Source organism: Pan troglodytes, chromosome 1 (genome assembly GCF_028858775.2).
Source record: "Pan troglodytes isolate AG18354 chromosome 1, NHGRI_mPanTro3-v2.0_pri, whole genome shotgun sequence".
Lineage (NCBI taxonomy): Eukaryota > Metazoa > Chordata > Mammalia > Primates > Hominidae > Pan > Pan troglodytes.
The window spans coordinates 211,423,880-211,442,870 of record NC_072398.2 but is presented as its reverse complement, the minus strand read 5'-3'; the positions used below and the strand labels follow the sequence as shown (position 1 = coordinate 211,442,870).

Sequence of the window (18,991 nt, the reverse complement as noted above, 5' to 3'; positions counted from 1 at the left end):
TTAAGGCATGTTCCTTCTGGAAGCTCTAGGAGCAAATCTCCTCGTCTAGAAGGCAGTAGAGAGGGGCAGAGTCCTGGGCTACCCAGGATATCGGCATTCTCTGGCCCAGGCTCTACTGCCAACTTGCCAGGGGGCCAACTTGCTCCTTGAGAGCCTGTCCCAATGAAAGGTGCCCCACAGGCCAGGCGAGGTGGCTCACACCTGTGCCTGTAATTCCAGCACTTTGGGAGGCCGAGGTGGGCCAATCACTTGAGGTCAGGAGTTCAAGACCAGCATGGCCAACATGGTGAAACCCCTTCTCTACTACAAAATACAAAAATTAGCCAGGTATGGTGGCGTACGTTTGTAATCCCAGCTACTCGGGAGGCTAAGGCAGGAGAATTGCTTGAACCTGGGAGGCAGAGGTTGTAGTGAGCCAAGATCATGCCACTGCACTCCAGCCTGGGCAACAGAGGGAGACTCGGTCTCAAAAAAAAAAAAAAAGTGCTCCATCCACCCTGGGGCTCAGACCACAAGCCTGGGCATTGCTCTTAGTTCTTGTTTCCCTGTCCCAACATGCAACCCAACAGCTGATGCTGACAGCTGCACCTGCAAAACATATCCTGGGTTTGACCACTTCACTCCTTCTCCACTGCCACCGCCACAGCCACAGCCCTCGCTCTCCAACCACCAGCCGCCTCACTGCTCTCATCTTTCACTCTTGCCTCTGCACTCCATTTGCCAAACAGCAGCCACTGAGCTTCTTTAAAATCATCAATCCGGTCATGTTCTCTCCCTGGCTTAGAGCTCTCTGACAGCTCCCCAGTGCACTTAGAATAAAGTCCACATTTCTTTCCATGGTCTGCAAGACTGCACATTATCCAGCCCCTTCCTGCCATCCTCTCCGACCTCACCTTCTACCCGGCCCTGCTTCAGGCACCAGCAGCTCAAGAAGCCAAGCTCACGGCTGCCTCGGGGCCTTTGCACTTGCTGTTCTTGATATCTGGGAAGTTCCTGCCCCAGGTCTCTGCTCAGCTGCCCTTTCCCATCAGTCAGGTCTCCACTTAAATATCACTTCCTTAGAGAAGCCAGCGGCTCCTGAATCAGAACAGCTCAGCCCCCAGTCACCCCATCTCCATTACCCCATTTCCCTGTATAGGTTTATTGTCTGGCTTTCCCCATCGGAATGTCTGTCCCACAAGGGCAGCGACATTTACTTTGTTCCTTGCTGTTCTCCCAGTGCTTGGGACAATGCCTGGCAGTTAGTAGGTGCATAGTTAAGATGTGTTGAGTCATTAGCTGACCAAAGTTCTCTCTTGCCTGCCAGGGTTCTGTGCTGTGGCCACCTGCCCCAGGCAGCACAAAAGACCTTTCTCTGCCTCCCACCTCCACTGAGACTCCCTCTCCCTCTCTAGTACCCTCCAAGTCCTGCTCCCCCAGGGGACTAGGGGAGAGTGGATTAATGGGTTAAGGCCTCTCTCCTCCTCTCAGTGGGGTCTTCTCTTACAGTGGTGAATTATTCTTAAATGTCATAGTCTTTTTTTTTTTCAAGAGATGGGGATCTTGCTATGTTGCCCAGGCTGGTCTCAAACTCCTAGCCTCAAGCAATCCTCCCACCTTGGCCTCCCAAGTAGCTGGGACTACAGGCACATGCCACAAATATCAGAGGCTTGACTATGCCTGGAACACTCAGTTCCTTCCTCAAATGTCACCTTCTTGGAGAAGCCCTCCCTGACCCAGTTCACTCCTTCCTAGTCTCTTACCATGAGTTATTTCTCCATATCTTTTTCTTTTCTTTTCTTTTCTTTTCTTTTTTTGAGACAGGGTCTCACTGTCACCCAGGATGGAGTGCAGTGGTATGATCTTGGCTCACTGCAGCCTCAACCTCCTGGGCTCAAGTGAGCCCTCACCTCAGCCTCCTGAGTAGTTGGGACTACAGGCATGTGCTTCCATGCTCTGATAATATATATATATATCTCCAGCAATCCACTCACCTTTGCCTCCCAAAGTGCGTGGTGGGATTAAAGGCATGAGCCACTGTGACCAGCCATTTCTTCTTATCACCATTTAAAACAACTATATATATATTTTATTTGCCTACTTGTTTATTTTGTCTCCTCTTCTTCTAGAATATAAAATATAAGCTCCAAATCCACTGTGCATCCCTAGTACCTCGGCCCATGCCAAAAACAAAGCAGAGGTTTAATAATCTTTGTATGTAAGAGGAATGGAATATTTGTAGAAATGAATGAATGACTGAGTGGCTGGACCTCTGTTGGGAGAGATCCAAATGCGGGGGACAGTTCTGCTGGATGAGATGTATATCCCCTTTCGGCAGAAACATCCTATGACCAATAATCCTATTAATCTGGAAGCTTCATTTATCACCTACTCATCTAGATCAGATTCTGCACTACACTCTCTGCACGTATTGGCTTATTGAATCCTTATGACCCTCTGAAGTGGCGGGTACTATAGAAACTCCATCTTCTCAAAGAGGAAAGTGAGGTGCAGAGAGCTTAGGCCAGTGGCCAGGTTCACCCGGCCAGTGAGTAGTAAAGTGGCAGCCTGGGTGCAGAGGCTGTGCACCTGACCGCCACCCATTCCCCGCACCATGAAGTGGGAAGGAGGGCCACGAGCTAGCAGAACACTGTCTTCCAGCCACACACATCTCCCCCAAGCCCGCCCATGCTTCCAGCCTGCACTCCTTCCTCACGGCCTCCTTCTAAATCAGCCCATGATCAATGGGTGCTGCGACATCCCCCCTATTGCTCCTGATAGATGTGCAGATTCCAGTCCAGTGCCCAGGACCAGGCTTTTGGATCCTGCCAGAAAGACCAAAGGAGCTGGTATCCAGAGGTCCTTTCCAGCTCAGAGATCTGAGGGTCAGCCTCAGGGTACCTGTTCCTCCTCACAAGGAGAGACCTTTAAAGCCCAAGGTCAAATGGACTTGAAACAGCCCAACAGCAACAGGGTCATGTGGAGACTTGAGAGTCACAGCGGGACAGTGGTTCTTAGAGTTTAGGGAACATCAAGGTCCCAGAGAGCTTGTGGAATTTCAGCTTCCTCGGTCCCACATGCAGGAGATCTGGGGTAGGGCTTAGGAATCCGTACTTTTAACAACACTCCCCACTCCCAGTGATTCTGAAACAGATGATTCCTACCCCAGGAAACAGAGCAGTGGGCTCCCCTCTTGCAAATGAGCTCCTCCCAGTCTGAAATGGTCTGGATGTGCTCATGCCTGGAGGCAGAGCGTGATGCTCCTCCTGCCACCTCTGCAGGGAAGGGAACCCGGCATCCCTGGCCTGCTCCTAAGCAGCAGGCATCATGGCAGGAGCTTGCATTTGTGATTGCTGATCCTCCCAATGGTCCTAGGAGGTTGTCACTATGATGCCGCATTTTGCAAATGAGGAAAGAACAGGTGCAGAGTGGATAAGAAACTTTCTCAAAGCCACACAGTTTAGAGAGTGCTGGAGCTTGGATTATAATCCAAATTATATGATGCCAACATTTCTGCTCATTCCACTGTGAGTGCCTTTTAAAGGCAAATGCCTTACTCTTGAGTGAGTTTGGTGTCCTAGGACAATCTCGTTTGGCCAGCTGTGAATCCTATATTTTATGCACATGGGGTATACATACAATCTCAGGGGCAGCCCTAGATCATGGGCCACAGGCACACCTAAAAGTTACGTATCACGGGATAACAGTTCTTTGGAAAGATGGGGGATTGGGGAGGGTGACCGAGGGATCTCGGCTCTGCCACCAGAGGGCAGAAGTGTGCCAGACACCCAGAACTGTGGGATTAGCCCTGGTGCCCACCCCAGACACACAACCACATACTGTGGGAGCCCCTGGAGCCAACTGGTCCCCCTGCTTCAACAAGAGCAAGGGGCATGTCCAGAGCCAGGCTGTGTGTTCATGATGGGACTCCTTCGCCCACCAGCATTTCTCAATACAGAAGCAGCTGCTTTTCGTACTTCATTATCTAACACTCTCATGCATCAAAGGATAGCAGCACCCTGGGAACTTGGCCCTAAATGCCAGTTGCACCCGCAAGTTGTGATAAAAATCCTGACTCTCCCCACGTTTCCAAATCCCCCAAATCAGGAGCGGGGGGCAGGACAGCCTCCTGTTGTAAGGCATTGAACCAGCCTATTCCCAGTAATGGCTCCATCTCTGAGCATGGAGGCAGGGATGGTGGGTTGGGGCTGACCTCGTACCTGCTGGGAGAGCCCACACCTTTGGGAAGAGATCATGGTCAATCCCCGCCCTTTGGGGGCTGCCCTCCAGACCAAAGCGAAGGAACCCAGAGGCAGAAACTTCAGCCTTTGTCAAACAGACCTGGGTTTAAATCTTGATCTAAGTTCCTACTAGCTGAATGGGTTCAGTAAGTCTCTTAACCTCTCTGAGCCTCAGTTTCTTCATCTGCAAAAGGGGAATAAGAATATCTTTTTCTTTTTTTCTTTTTTTTTTTGAGATGGAGTTTCACTCTGTCACCCAGGCTGGAGTGCAGTGGCACGATCTTGGCTCACTGTAATCTCTGTCTCCAGGGTTCAAGCGATTCTTGTTCCTCAGCCTCCCGGGTAGCTGGGATCACAGGCATCCACCACCATGCCTGGTTAATTTTTGTATTTTTAGTACTGATGGGGTTTCACTATGTTGCCCAGGCTGGTCTCGAACTCCTGACCTCAAGTGATCTGCCTGCCTCGGCCTCCCAAGTGCTGGGATTGTTACAGGCATGAGCCACCACGCCCGGCCAAGAATATCTTTTTGATCTGGCTTTTGTTGAGGGGCAATAAGAGGATGGATGTGGTGAGCTTGGCTGGCACCTAGGACACAGTAAGTGCCCGATACGGGGTGGCTGATATTACTTCATGGGAAATTGTCATGTTTCCTCCTTTCTGTACCTGTTAAGAAGCCACTCTCTGAGCCAGGGTGCCAGGGTGAGGCTGTGGGCTGCCTGCTGCTGTGCCAGGGCAGGGGCCCTTTGTCTCTCTTCTCCCTGGGTCCGAGGACACACCTCACAGGTCACACTCATATAACTGCTAACCTCACCCACCACCCTACTATCCCTTGATTCACCAACTTTTCTAATTACATACTTTTTCTAGAATATTTATTACGTAGCCCCATTTTTACCCTAAATGAATTATTTTCCATATAAAGAAGAAACTACACAGTATTCCAGTCCCATACACCCTGTCCATTGCTGAGCACTGGGTTGAAGCCCCGTTGTGTGCCCAGGGTCCCCATTTTGAGAGGCTGAGCCTGGCTGCAGAGCCCTCACAGGGCAGTCTAACTCAGGACATCTTGGGGATGATTCTTGCCTTTTGTCCTCACGGCTTAGGACGATTAAGGGCATTAAGGCGGCGACCAGCTTACTTCAAGACCAGTGGTCTTGGAGCAGAGGGGAGAGAGGAGGGGTTGCTTCTGAGACCCTCCCATCTCCACCTTCTTGGATGCAGGATCAGTAAGAGAAGCAGCTCCTCTGGTTCCTGCCGCATGGGCACCTGCCCTTCATTCAGGCCTCATCCAACCCTCTTAAAGTCAGCGTCAGGGGTGAGGTCTCCACTTATCTCCAAGTGGGAGGTGGAACAGCAGGTAAGAGGTGGACTCAGGAGCCCCGGGGCCTGGCTGGAATCCTAACTCCTCACTTTCCAGCTTGGGCAGGTATTTCATTCTCTGCGCTGCAGTTTGCTCTGCTGTGAAATGGGAACAGTAACAGCAGCTACCTCCAAGGGTCATTGTGGGGTTTCAACGAATTGGTTCCTATAAAGAAAGCACTTAGCTCAGAGCCAGGCATAGAGTAGGCACTCAATGAGCATCTGCTATTAGAGTTACTCTCAGTGCCTCACACGGGGCCGGGCATACACAGGTGTCAGTTCTTATTTGCGGAATAGATGGACCAGGCTGTTTGGATACGGATTATAAACTGTATGAATCTCAAGGATGTTGGGCTGGGCGTGGTGGTGGCTCACGCCTGCAATCCCAGCACTTTGGGAGGCCGAGGCAGGCAGGTCAGGAGTTCGAGACCAGCCTGACCAACATGGAGAAACCCTGTCTCTACTAAAAATACACAAAAATTAGCCAGGCGTGGTGGCACATGCCTGTAATCCCGGCTAGTCGGGAGGCTGAGGCAGGAGAATTGCTTGAACCCGGGAGGTGGAGGTTGCAGTGAGCCAAGATTGCGCCATTGCACTCAAGAGTGAAACTCTGTCTCAAAAAAAAAAAAAAAAAAAAAAAGATGTTGATGGAGAACCCAGCAGCCAGGTGACAATATTTGCATTTTACCACAACCTAAGACTAACACCTCAAGCCTTTCTGATTCATCAGGGAGGCAGGGTTTGCAATCCAGTAATAAATACCAGGCCGGAAAGCAGAGCCACGTCTGCGGTAGAGAGTGCCGTGGCTCAAGTGTGTGTGCCTCCTGCAGTTCCAGGGCCTAGAGGTGATCTCCCTTTGGATTCAGAGATCAGAGGGCAAAAATCATGACGCAGTTTAAGTCTCCCAGGGACCAATACAGAGTTCACGGTGAGATTCACTTGGCCTTAAATGGAGTTTTGAAACTTACTTTGAAATGTAATCCTGGGCTACTCACTTAACCTGCAGAACCTTCATTTTCTCCCCTGTAAGAGCAGGTTAACAGTACCAGTCTCAGCAGCAGATCTGACGATCATCTACTCTGCAATAACTCAGAATCTATGTAAGCAGCCTAGAAGAGCAACTAGAAGAACTTAGGAAGATTACCAAATGCAAGTAAACCAGCCCCACCTGAGATGGCCGTAGTTTCAGTTTTGCAACCTAGAGGACATTGGCAATGTCTGGAGCCATTTTTGGTTATCGCAGCTCAGGAATGTCTACTGGCACCTAGTGGGTAGAGGCCAGGGATGTGGCTAAGCAGCCCATGGCACACAGAATAGCCCCCCACAACAGAATGATCCAGCCTCAAACATCAATTGTGTGGAGGTTGAGAGTTATCAGCTCAGATTTAGTTTAACTTTCATCACGTAAAAGACTTATTTTTTCGGTTGTGTGGGCAAAGCGCGTCATGGGTTGCTACTAGATGAGGAGAAGGAAATGATTAGCATGCACAAAAAATTCCGCCCAGCTGCCAATATGGCATCGTTCGGTGACTAAGATCCCAAAACTCTCAGTAAAGGTCAACCTTCCAGGAAGTTCTGAGAAATGCAGCTTTTCATGCTAATTTCCTGGGCTGACTCCGTGACTAATCAGCCCGTCTCACACCCAGGGAGAAATCCTGCAGCACAGACAGCCTCCTCCTCTGCCCCCATCAATCTCTGTAGAAGGAAGACATTCAGCAAATCATGCTGCTCAGCATCTAAGCTCATTCTCCAAAGAAGGGTCGCCCACCCATCCTTCTATTGCTCCCGCCCTCCTTCTCTCCATCCAACAAGTACCAAGTGTCCACCATGCATCCGTCAGAAGACATTCAGCAAATCATGCTGCTCAGCATCTAAGCTCATTCTCCAAAGAAGCGTCGTCCACCCATCCTTCTATTGCACCCTCCTTTTTTCCCTCCATCCAACAAATACTAATGCCCACCATGCGTCCATCCGTGTTGCACTTGCTGGGATGCAAAGGTAAACAGGCCCAACAAGGGCACTGCCCTCATGGAGCTCACGAGGAAGGACCTGGACAACTGGCCCATCCATGACACCAACCTTTTCCTTACAAGATCCTTGTAAGGATCTTGACATGCTTTACAAGATCATATTCTTAGAACCCAAGACAGTTTTTAAAAATTGTGTTTTTATGGAACATTTGGCTCTTGCCCCTTATTTGTACTTGAAATTGCAGTTCAGAGAGGTTAAGCGACTTGATCAAGGTCACATGCAAGAGTCTCAAGAGACAGGATGAAAATCCAGGTTCCCTGACTCCAGGGTTTTCCCATTTCGCCATGGCCACCATCACCCCAGCAACACTCACAGCCCGTGCCCTGCCTGCCAACTCCATGCTGGGCACTCTACATGGATTCGCTCATGTAATCCTCACCGCCACCCTATTAGGTAGAGACTACTGTTACTCCCTTGGACATCTGGGGAAACCAAGGCACAGAGACATTCAGTAACTTGCCAAGGTGGGGCTTGAACTGTAATACAATCAATCCCCAAAATACTCCCCATTCTTGGTCCCTGGTTATTCGTTAGAACAGATAAAGAGGTCAGACATGACAACCGTCAGCAAACCCCTCCTCCCTCTAGGCCTCAGTTTCCCCATCTACATAAGAGGGTGGTCTAGGTGATTTGAGGGTCTACCTACCTCTGATCTCTGGGGACCTTTGGGGCCCTGGCACCTGCTCCCATTGGGTCCCAGTGTGCCACTGAAGCTGTTCCTCTTACCTGCTGGCACCTGTTGAGGCTATTGGATAAACCAAAGGCACCTCCCAAAGCCTGATATTATTTAGATATGAGGTATTATTATATTCCCATGGGGATGCCTCAATTCCCTAATTCCTGAGGGTAAAATCTGCCAACGTTTTGACTAACAGCAGTTGTTTTAGAGTGTCCAGCTCTGCCACTTACTAGCTTAGGCAATTACTTCACTTCTATGGGCCTCGGTTTGCTCATCTGTAAAGTGGGAATGCCTACATTTAAAGGATGGCTGTGAGGATGAAATGAAACAGTGATTGACAAGAGCCAGGTAACGTCATCAGCATTTAACAGGTGCTGAATAAGTGGTAGTCATTCTCAATGGAAATTTTAAGGGCGATGCTGGTTTAGATGTTGCCTATAATGAGAACGTGCCTGGGTGGGCATGAAGCACCAGGCAATGACATAAGACAGGCTGTTTTAAACCCACTCAATTCTTCTGCCAGAGCCAGCTCCAAGGTCACAAACAGCAGAGAAGAGTCAATGGAGATGTCTTAGGTGCCCAAGATGGTTTGGGGTTTGCAGGGGTGGGGTGCAGAAAGAGGTGGTGGAATGCATATGACTCTCTCTGGGTGAGGAAAGAGGGAAAGTTAGATTCCGGGGCCAAGGCTGCTTCTCTTTCTACTTGATGAAGAAGCAATGAGAGAAAGGAAGGGCTGACCCAGGAGGCTGGAGAACTGCTTCTGACTCCCAGTCTACCTCTGCCGCTGTGTGTCCGCAAGGAAGCCCCTTCCCCTCTCTGGGCCTCAGTCTCTCCACCTGTGAAAATGAGAGGATCGCCCGGCATGGTGGCTCATGCCTGTAATCTCAACACTTTGGGAGGCCGAGGTGGGTGGATCACTTGTGGTCAGGAGTTCGAGACCAGCCTGGCCGACATGGTGAAACCCCATCTCTACTAAAAATACAAAAATTAGCCAGGCGTGATGGCACATGCCTGTAATCCCAGCTACTCAGGAGACTGAGACAAGAGAATCGCTTGAACCCGGGAGGCAGAGGTTGCAGTGAGCTAAGATCATGCCACCTGTACTCCAGCCTGGCGGACAAGAGCGAAACTTCATCTCAAAAAAAAAAAGAGGATCATCCAAGTTGACCTTGATGTGTGAGATATTCAGGTCTGCAAGATGGGGGCAACGGCCTTAACCACCTCACTGGAGGACGAGAGATGAAATGCCAACGCAAGCCCTTAGCGCCATGCCTGCCGCGCAGCTAGGACTTGGCACATGGCGGCTTTGCCATTACACTGATTCCAATATTAGATTCTATCTGCTGAGCTGCTGCCCTGATCTCCAGCAGGCCGAGTCTCAGACCACCATGCAACTCAGCCTTTCTCTCCAAGGGAGTCCAGGAGGATCAGATACTATTATTCTTCCCTCACTTCTGTTAAAAAAATAAAGTGACACAATCGCGCTGTAATGAAATATATGACAACTCCTGAGACTGCCTGGCCCTGGAAATGTAAGCTACAGGGGGTGCAGACAGAAAATGCCCCACACTCAGAGTCCAGTGACCGAAGCAATGTTCTCAGGCCAACCCTGCCACTCCCTTGGGGGCCGCCTGGCTGTCTCTGCTACATGAAGTATTACCGAAGGCCTCGCCTGCCTCAAAGCAGAGGCTGGCCTGGTCACCCGTGGAGAGCCCTTTCAGCTCCACGATATGGAATTAAAATGCTTTGGATACACTAGGCCCAAACACACTCTTTGGAGCCTTAGAGCAGCGCTCCTCTAAGTAGAAAGCACTCAGGAATTGCCTGGATTCCACGCAGATCCCAATCAGCGGGTCTGGGCGGGGGCTGAGACTCTATTTCTCACAAACCTCCCAGCAGTGCCGATGCTGCTGGGTCCACATACCACACTGAGAGTAGCAAGGGCTTAGAGGCCTTTTTTAAAAAACAGTAAAGAAAGTTTATTATGCTAATAACAAGAATCCCCAAGGTAGGGCGACCTACATGTCCTGCCACCCCGGCAGGCACTGACTCCACTAAACACACGTGCATGGCCAAGCATGCATGAGAAAGCAGCTCATCCGCCCTGCTGCGTGGGCTTCAGCAAGCCTCAGCACCCTCCTCTTTTAGGGTTCCTGACTACCACCTGCCCTGAAAGGGTCACTGGAGACAAACGTCAGGATTCCTGAGACAGAGTCCCAGTCCCCTTGCAGCTGGCACCAGACCACCAGAATCTGAGGGCTGAGATGTCACTTCTGAGCCCTCTCCCTTCTATTCTCTGTACCTGGTCTGCAGCAGTTCTGCAGCATGAAGAATGGTACCGGGGGGAGCCCCTCACCCCTCCTCTCTCCGCTCTCCTTGCTGAAGCCGGCCATCTGCATACCTGCCCAGGTGAAATCCATCCCACTCTCCCTCCTCAGGCTTCCAACTGGCCCAAAGCCCGCCCACTGCACTGCTGCCCTGCTGACCTTCCCCTGCGGCTCCTTCCCACTATGAAATTCTGCTCTTCCTCCTCCTCCTTCCACTAGGAGGGTTCCAGTGGGGAGCCAGGCAAAAGTTTCCCTATTACAGGGTTTGGAGGATGCTGGCAATTTCTTCTATGTTGTGTTTCCTCCCTGCTTGCCATCAGAATAAACATCAGAGGTCACTGCATAAAAGCGTCTCCCCAGTTTAGAGAACAGAAGAAGCCACTTATGCAATAATAGGGAAGCCCTGGCAGAGAGGAGCTGGTGGGAAGAAGTTGGACGGGAGCTGTGGGGGTGGGGAGGGGCTCAGGAGGCAGCCCGCATAGTGGCTTAATGCAGGCATCCTGGAGTGGTAGACAGCAGTGGTCTCCAACCTTTTTGGCACTAGGGACCAGTTTTGGGGAAGACAGTTTTACCATGGACCAGTGTGGGGGCCGGGGGGATGGTTTTGGGATGATTCAAGTGCATTACATTTATCGTGCACTTTATTTCTATTATTATTACACTGTGATATATAATGAGATAATTATACAACTCACCAAAGTGTAGAATCAGTGGGAGCCCTGAGCTTGTTTTCCTGCAACTAGAAGGTCCCATCTGGGGGTGATGGGAGACAGTGACAGATCATCAGGTATTAGACTTTCATAAGGAGCACGCAACCTAGATCCCTTGCATGTGCAGTTTACAATAGAGTTCACGCTCCTGCGAGAATCTAATGCCGCCGCTGATCTGAGAGGAGGTGGAGCTTAGGCAGCCATGCCAGCAATGGGGAGCGGCTGAAAATACAGATGAAGCTTCATTCACTTGCCCACTGCTCACTTCCTGCTTTTGTGACCCAGTTTCTAACAGTCCATGAACTGGTACCAGTCCGTGGCCTGGGGGGTTGGGGAATCCTGGTATAGAGGGCTGAAGAGTGCACCACACCCCAACCCAACCAACACAAAAACGATACATCTGTGTCCCAGAACCTGTGTATGTGACCTTATTTGGAAAAAGAGTCTTTGCAGATATAATTAAGTTAAAAATCTCGAAATGAGATTACCCTACACAAGAGTTCTCATAAAAGACACACAGAGGAGAGGAAAGGGGGAAGTACGAGGCCACAGGAAGAAGAAGGCAAAGACTGAAGTGAGGGAGCCACAAACCAGGCACACCTGGAGTCAACAGAAGCTAGAAGAGGCACAGTGGATTCTCCCCTGCAGCCTTCAGAGGGGGTGTGATCCGCTGATGCCTTGATTCCAGACTCCTGGCCAAGAGCACTGTGAGGGAAGAGATTCCTGTTGCTTTAAGCTGCCCAGCTTGTGGGAATTTGTTACAGCAGTCCTAAGAAGCCAACACAGGGAGTCCCGCACTGCCGTGTACTGAGCAACCTCGGGTAAATTGCCTAACCTCTTTGAACTGACTTCCTGATCCATAAGATGGGGCCATAAGATCTATTTCATTAATTCATTCAACAGATATTTACCAAGTGTGTGTGATGTGCCAGGTGCTGGGTCAAGCCCTGGAAGTGAACAAAACCAGACACAGACCCTGCCTAAATGGCACCGTGTGGTCTCGTGGGAAGCCAGTTACCAGTCAAAGAATCACGTAACTAGGGGCACAGCTGTGACCATGGTTGATGTGGTGCTGGGAGTGTGCAAGTCAGGAGACCCAGAAGGCTTCCCCTGGGAGGTGATGACTGAGCGAAGGGATGAAGGAAAGGTCAAAAGTAAGTAGGCAAAGGGGGGCAAGAGATTTCCAGCCAGAGGAAGGGTGTGTGCAAAGATGCCGCTGTACACAAAGCACATGTGCCCAGGGGTGCATGCAAAGCCGCAAAGCATACGTGCCCTGGGGTGCGTGCAAAGCTGCACTTTGCACACATGCTCAGGGGTGCGTGCAAAGCCGCAAAGCACACGTGCTCAGGGAGCTGCCGGAGGCCGGCATGGCTGAAAGCCCCACTGCAGGGGGACTGAAAGCAGAGGTGAGGCTGGAGCAGGACAAGGGTCAGCCCACCAGGGCCTGAGAGCCACACCAGAGGGGCTGATTTTTTTCTCCTGAGTGCAGAGGGAGCCACTTCGAGGCAGTTAGCAGGGAGGTGGCGTGGTCATGTGGGCCTTTGAAAAGAACACTCTAGCTGCAGAGTGGGGAGAAAACTGCTGGCCAGAGTGGTGGCAGGAAGGCCAGTGAGAAGGCCCTGCTGTTATCCAGGAGGGGCGACAGTGGCTTAGACCAGGGGCCTGGGTGGAGAGGGGAAGGAACCAGATTCAAGAGTTACTTAGGAGGTAAAACCATAGGCCTATTGTGAGGAATAAGTGAAATAAACTCTGAGAAGCACCACGCAGTCCTGGCATGAAGGAAGGGCTCACCAGCTCACCAATGACATCAGGTTCCTTTCCTTCCTGAAGTCAAAAGACCACGGGGAACCCGGCCCCAGGTGGTGGCACCTCTCACTGGCTTTGCTAGCCAAGGGTGCAGATGGGTACCCACCATTTACAGAGCTTAGAAAATCAACTTACCATCCTTGAGTGAGAAGCTCAGAAGGTCCTGAGGGAGAAGACAACAGGCATCAATGACAATGCTGATATACGATACAGCGCGCTCATTTGACAAATATTGACTCCTACCAAGTGGCAGAACAAGACAGACAAAAAGCCACTGCCCTAGATTCTAGACGTGAGCCAGATGATAAACAGGCGAGCGAAGAAAGAAATACATGAGGACTTCAGGTAGTGAGATAAGGAGGGGAAGGGGCTATTTTAAATCCACGTACTTTCCCTACCAACAGTCTGTGTCACAAGCTTCTATCTGCTTTAACTGCAGGCATAGCTGGTGAGTGACATGCTCAAGGGCACACAGTGAAGCTTCTGCTTCTGAAAAGAGGTGCCACAGCTTAGAAGAGTGCAGGCTCTGGAGTCAGACTACCAAGGTTCAAATCCTGGCTCTACCACTTATCAGCTGTGTGACCTTGGGCAAGTTACTTAACCTCTCTGTGTCTCAGTTTTCTCAACTATGAAATGGGGATGGCCCTACCACTTACCTCATAAAGTCACTTCGAGAATTAGATGAGTTAGTTTTTGAAAAGGTACCAGCACATAATCAGCATTAAGTCAAGAGTAAATATTCAATAATGATAATTCAACATCAGCTATGATCATGATACGATATTATGATGACATATTTTATCTTCCAACTGCTCCACCCCACTAGAAGTGATTTTTTAGGCTAACATTGAAAGAAAATGATTTGTTCTACTGTCCCCAGCAGCCACCACCAGGTGTTGGGTGTACCTGAGTGATCACCGTCGGGTCGTCCTTCAAGATGGGGTCCTTCAGTAAAATTTGAACAAACACATCTGCTCCTTCACCTCCCAGGCCGCTCGCAAAAGCAGTCATGGTTGGCAAGACGGCTTCGGACAACTCCAGCCACTTCACCAGGCCTGCCATGAACTCTGTGCAGAAGGAGCTGAAAGGCAGACATGGCTTAGTTCTCCAGGATCCTCAGAGCTCAGCCTCCACTGGGCAGTGTAGATTAGTTGTGGTCACGGATGTGAACGGCTGGCACGTGCACGACTTACTGACTGTGATCCCTCAAATACAGAGGCAGTCAAAGACCTCATCTTGGGTGATGTGAATTTTGTTTTTTGTTTTTGTTTTGAGATGGAGTTTCGCTCTTGTTGCCCAGGCTGGAGTTCAGTCGTGCAATCTTGGCTCATCCCAACCTCTGCCTCCCGGGTTCAAGTGATTCTCCTGCCTCAGCCTCCTGAGTAGCTGGGACTATAGGTGCCCACGACCACGCCCGGCTATTTTTTGTATTTTTAGTAGAGACAGGATTTCACCATGTTGGCCAGGCTGGTCTTGAACTCCTGACCTCAGGTGATCCACCCGCCCCGGCCTCCCAAAGTGCTGGGATTACAAGCGTGAGACACCGTGCCCAGCCTAGGTGATGTGGATTTTGGTTTCTTCTCTCACTAAAATGTTTATCAAAGAGGCTGATAAGCCACAGCAATGATAGCAATGGATGGTGACTGGTTGCATGCCTTGGGCCTGGGCTGTGCCAGGGGCTGACGAATAAAGGTGAAAAACCTGGTATCTGAGGAAGCTCACAGCAGGGTGGATGCTCAAGTAACCAAGTGACTCTAGAGCCGTGTGGTACCCTAGGACAGAGGTGGAGATCAGTTCAGTGCAGCCCACAGAAGGAGCCCCGGATCCACCTGCAGAAGTGACGGCAGCCACCAGAAAAGGCTTCCCAGAGAAGGCCATCTGCTCTCCTGGATGCTGCCAAGGACGTGCTTTCTGGAAAACGCTGGCTGCTGCAAAAGTGGAAGAAGTGAAGGGAAGAGTGCCCTCCACGTGCACTGCCACCACCAGTCTCTGTCCATAGTGGGCATCTGAGTGCAGTCCTACAGGAGGTCCCCAGGGGAGGATGGGATGGGGCCGCTCTAGGGGAGAAGGAAGCCTTTGAGCTGAGACACAGAGGTGGGGAGCCCAGAGCATTTGGGGGGATGATGGCAGAGTCCACACCAGACTTCTGACACAGCCACCTCTGTGGAGCAGGTGTGAGCCGGGTGGCAGGTGGGCCAGGAGAGTCACTTAGAAGGTGATTATACCACTCCCAGGAAAGGGCTGACACCCAGAAGCCAGGTCTGTCTCCAAAATCAGAGTCCCAGCCTGCCTCAAACCACATTGCCTTGGGACTCCAATACTGGGTTCTGCCCTGTAGGGCAGAGGCTGCACTCAGGCCTCTCAGAAACAAGCAGAGCTCCCGGGTGGTAGAGGCAATGTCAGGAGCCCCCTGCCCTTGCACCACATGGCCCAGCTATCACATTCCTTAGAGTGGGACCGAGACCTTGATGGGAGTTGTGAGGAACTTGGGTTTAAATCCTAGCCTCGGCCGGGCGCAGTGGCTCACGCCTGTAATCCCAACGCTTTGAGAAGTGGGGCTGGGTGGATCACCTGAGGTCAGGAGTTCGAGACCAGCCTGGCCAACATGGTGAAATCCCGTCTCTACTAAAAGTACAAAAATTAGCTGGGCATGGTGGCATGTACCTGTAGTCCCATATATTCAGGAGGCTGAGGCACAAGAGTCGCTTGAACCCAGGGGCGGCGGTTGCAGTGAACTGACATCGCACCACTGCACTCCAGCCTGGGTGACAGAGTGAGACTCTGTCTCAAAAATAAATAAAAATAAAAAAATAAACTAAATCCCGGCCTCACCACTGTTACGGTCGGGTTCCTGGGAAGGTGCCCTGAAATGAGATGATTAGGGCTCCCCTTGGGATCAACACCTTGGGGAGGGAAGGGAGGAAGCAGGGCTGGGCAGAGGAGGCAGCTGAGCTATGATACAGTCTCAAGGGAGGTCTCAGCAGCCCCTGCAGGGAGTTCTAAAGATGGGATGACACTTCGGAACTGTCTCCAGCGGGGTGAGAGCGCCAGGCCTTTACAGCTGTGCATCAGCCAGTTACCGGATGCAGGTGCCCAGGGAGGGGACAGAACCTCAGGCAACGTGGCTCCCTTCAGCTGAGGCAGGCCCAAAAAGGTTCAGACAGCTCAGGGCTGTGCTGGCAGCCTTGCCAGCAGCTGAGGGTGAAGGGCCTTCATTCTTGAAGAGGAATCTTAGCAGAGAGCATCTTGGGAAAGTGTAATGGCCTCTCTGTGCCTCAGTGTCCTTATCTGCAAAATGGGTTCAAGAGACCAACTTCAAAAGGTTGGTTGAGGATGAAGTGAGATGATAAATATAAAGGGCCGAAAGTGAGCCTGGCGTGTAGTAGAGGCTCAACTACATGAGACTAAAAACGATGTTAGCTAGTATCGTTATTTTGATTTACAAGGTGGCAGAGGGAGGCAGTGGAGGATGGGGTTAAGAGTCGGACTCTGAAGTCCAACCACCTGGGGGAGTCCTGGTTCCCCTGGAAATTGGCTTTGTGTCCTCACTTTACCTCTCAGCTTCATTTCCCTCTGAGATAACATGTGGGTAATAACAGGACCTGCCTCACAGGTGAGTTGGGCAGATTAAATGGATGGTAACACTGTCTGGCACCAGTGAACCCTGGATAAACGTTAGCTACTGCTACCGCAGTGATTATAATTTGCCCCACTGCAATTTACTGGGATTACCTTGGGGTGGTAATGAGGTATGTATTTGGGGAGGGGATGGCTAAGTAAACCGAACGTTACTTAGAAGCAAATTTATATACAGAAAGGGCTCAGGGCCAAGGACTACAGCATGGCCTGGCCCTGCTGTCCACGAAGAAAGTTTTGGATATGGAGAAGCAACTCTTAACGAGAGTGCAGGGGCAAAGAGCACAGACTGGTTCAAATCCCAGCTCTACCATGAGCTGTGTGATCTTGGACAAGTGACTTCACCTCTCTGGGCCTTAGTTTCCTTATCTGTAAAACAGTGGAGATGATGAAACCTATTTCATAGGGTTGTTGAAAGGATTAACTAAGTAAGTATTTGTCATGTGCTTGGAACAATACCTGGCACCTACAAAGCACTAGAGAGTAATGTGTTTCTTTCCATGGACAAATGAATTAAAAAAATATATATGCAAAGTGCCAGCACAGCAATTTACCAAATAACAAGTAGCATTTTAGATCGGCAGGGCCTTGATAATTGCTACTAATGTGTTTGTTGGTCTGGTGGAAATACAGGAAAATCAACAGCAACAATGACAGCAGATAACAATTGTAGAGCAACTGTCCGTCAGTCCCTGTGCTGACAGCTTCGTACACCTTGAGTTACTTAATTCTCACCATGACCCCATGAGGAAGGGAGGTACTAGTTAAGGGAGGTACTAGTTTACCCTACTCTAGAAATAAGGAATCCTAGATCCAGAGAGGTTAAGTGACAGCTCCAGATTCACACCTACATCTCTGGGACCCCAGAGGCTATGCATACCAGCTGCAGAGGTTACCCCACTCCAGTGGTTATGTCCCTGAGCACCCACCATGCACGGGCCACTCACTGAGCAAGGGCATCAAACATCCCCTTTCATCCTACCCCATCTTACACAGGGCGCACCTGGCCTGCTGGGTTTGGTTTGTTTGTTTGTTTGTTTTTGAGACAGAGTTTCACTCTTGTTGCCCAGGCTGGAGTGTAATGGCACGATCTTGGCTCACTGCATACTCTGCCTCCCAGGTTCAAGCAATTCTCCTGCCTCAGCCTCCCAAGTAGCTGGGATTACAAATGTGCACCACCACGCCCATCTAATTTTGTAATTTTAGTAGAAACAAGGTTTCGCCATGAGGTTTCACCATGTTGGCCAGGCTGGTCTTGAACTCCTGACCTCAGGTGATCCACCCGCCTTGGCCTCCCAAAGTGCTGGGACTACAGGCATGAGGCACCGCGCCTGGCCAGGACTGCTGGTTAAATGTCTTCTCAAAGTTCTTACAGCAGGGACAGGACAAAGCCTTCCCTGGAATCCAGGCTTCCTGATTCCTAGTCCAAAGCTCCTCCCACTCACCAGGGCTTAGAAAACTACAGCTAACCAGCCATATCTTGCCTGCAGCCCTTATTTGTGAGTAAAGTTTTATTGAAACACAGCCAAATGCATTATTTCACCTACTGTCTGTGGCTGCTTTTGTGGTATCACAGCAAAGATATGAGTAACTATGACAGAGACTGCCAGGCCTGCATGCCTAAAATAACTGGCCCTTGGCAGAAGACGTCTGTCCATCCCTGCTGTACCCCATTAATTTCTCCATGTTTGATCAATGGAATTAATTAAAGGGAACAGCATCTGTGATGTTCACAGCATGGAAAAGAAATAAATGTTTTAGAGGGTTGCTTTTATATCCTGTGGGGACAAGAACGGCCACACAGTGTTTTCTAAAGATTACTAAAACCAAGAGCGTATCTGGGCTTTAAAAATATTGAGGTATTTATTTATTTTGTTTATTAGTTTTTTTTTTGAGATGGAGTATCGCTCTGTCGCCCAGGCTGTGGCATGATCTCGACTCACTGCAACCCCCACCTCCTGGATTCAAGCGATTCTTCTACCTCAGCCACCCAAGTAGCTAGGATTACAGGCATATACCACCACATCCGGCTAATCTTTCTATTTTTAGTAGAGACAGGGTTTCACCATGTTGGCCAGGCTGGTCTCAAACTCCTAACCTCAAGTGATCTGCCCGCCTCGGCATCCCAGAGTGCTGGGATTACAGGCATGAACCACCACACTCGGCCAATATTGAGGTTTTTAAAAAACATGTTTTGTGCATCAGAAAACAGAGCAACCA

General features: G+C 50.3%; 1 protein-coding gene across 11 annotated transcripts in view; it reads right to left on the bottom strand.

Moving 5' to 3' along the window:
- The window catches only part of TMCO4 (transmembrane and coiled-coil domains 4), a 121,670-nt gene that overhangs the window by 78,642 nt on the left and 24,037 nt on the right, over positions 1-18,991 (bottom strand). For all 11 annotated transcript variants that reach the window (XM_063785412.1, XM_054680208.2, XM_063785420.1 and 8 more), the window contains 2 exons: positions 14,042-14,216; positions 13,271-13,298 (listed from right to left, as the gene is read on the bottom strand). In XM_063785412.1, the coding sequence (XP_063641482.1) occupies positions 13,271-13,298; positions 14,042-14,216 (203 nt within the window). The remainder of the gene's footprint in view (positions 1-13,270; positions 13,299-14,041; positions 14,217-18,991) is intronic.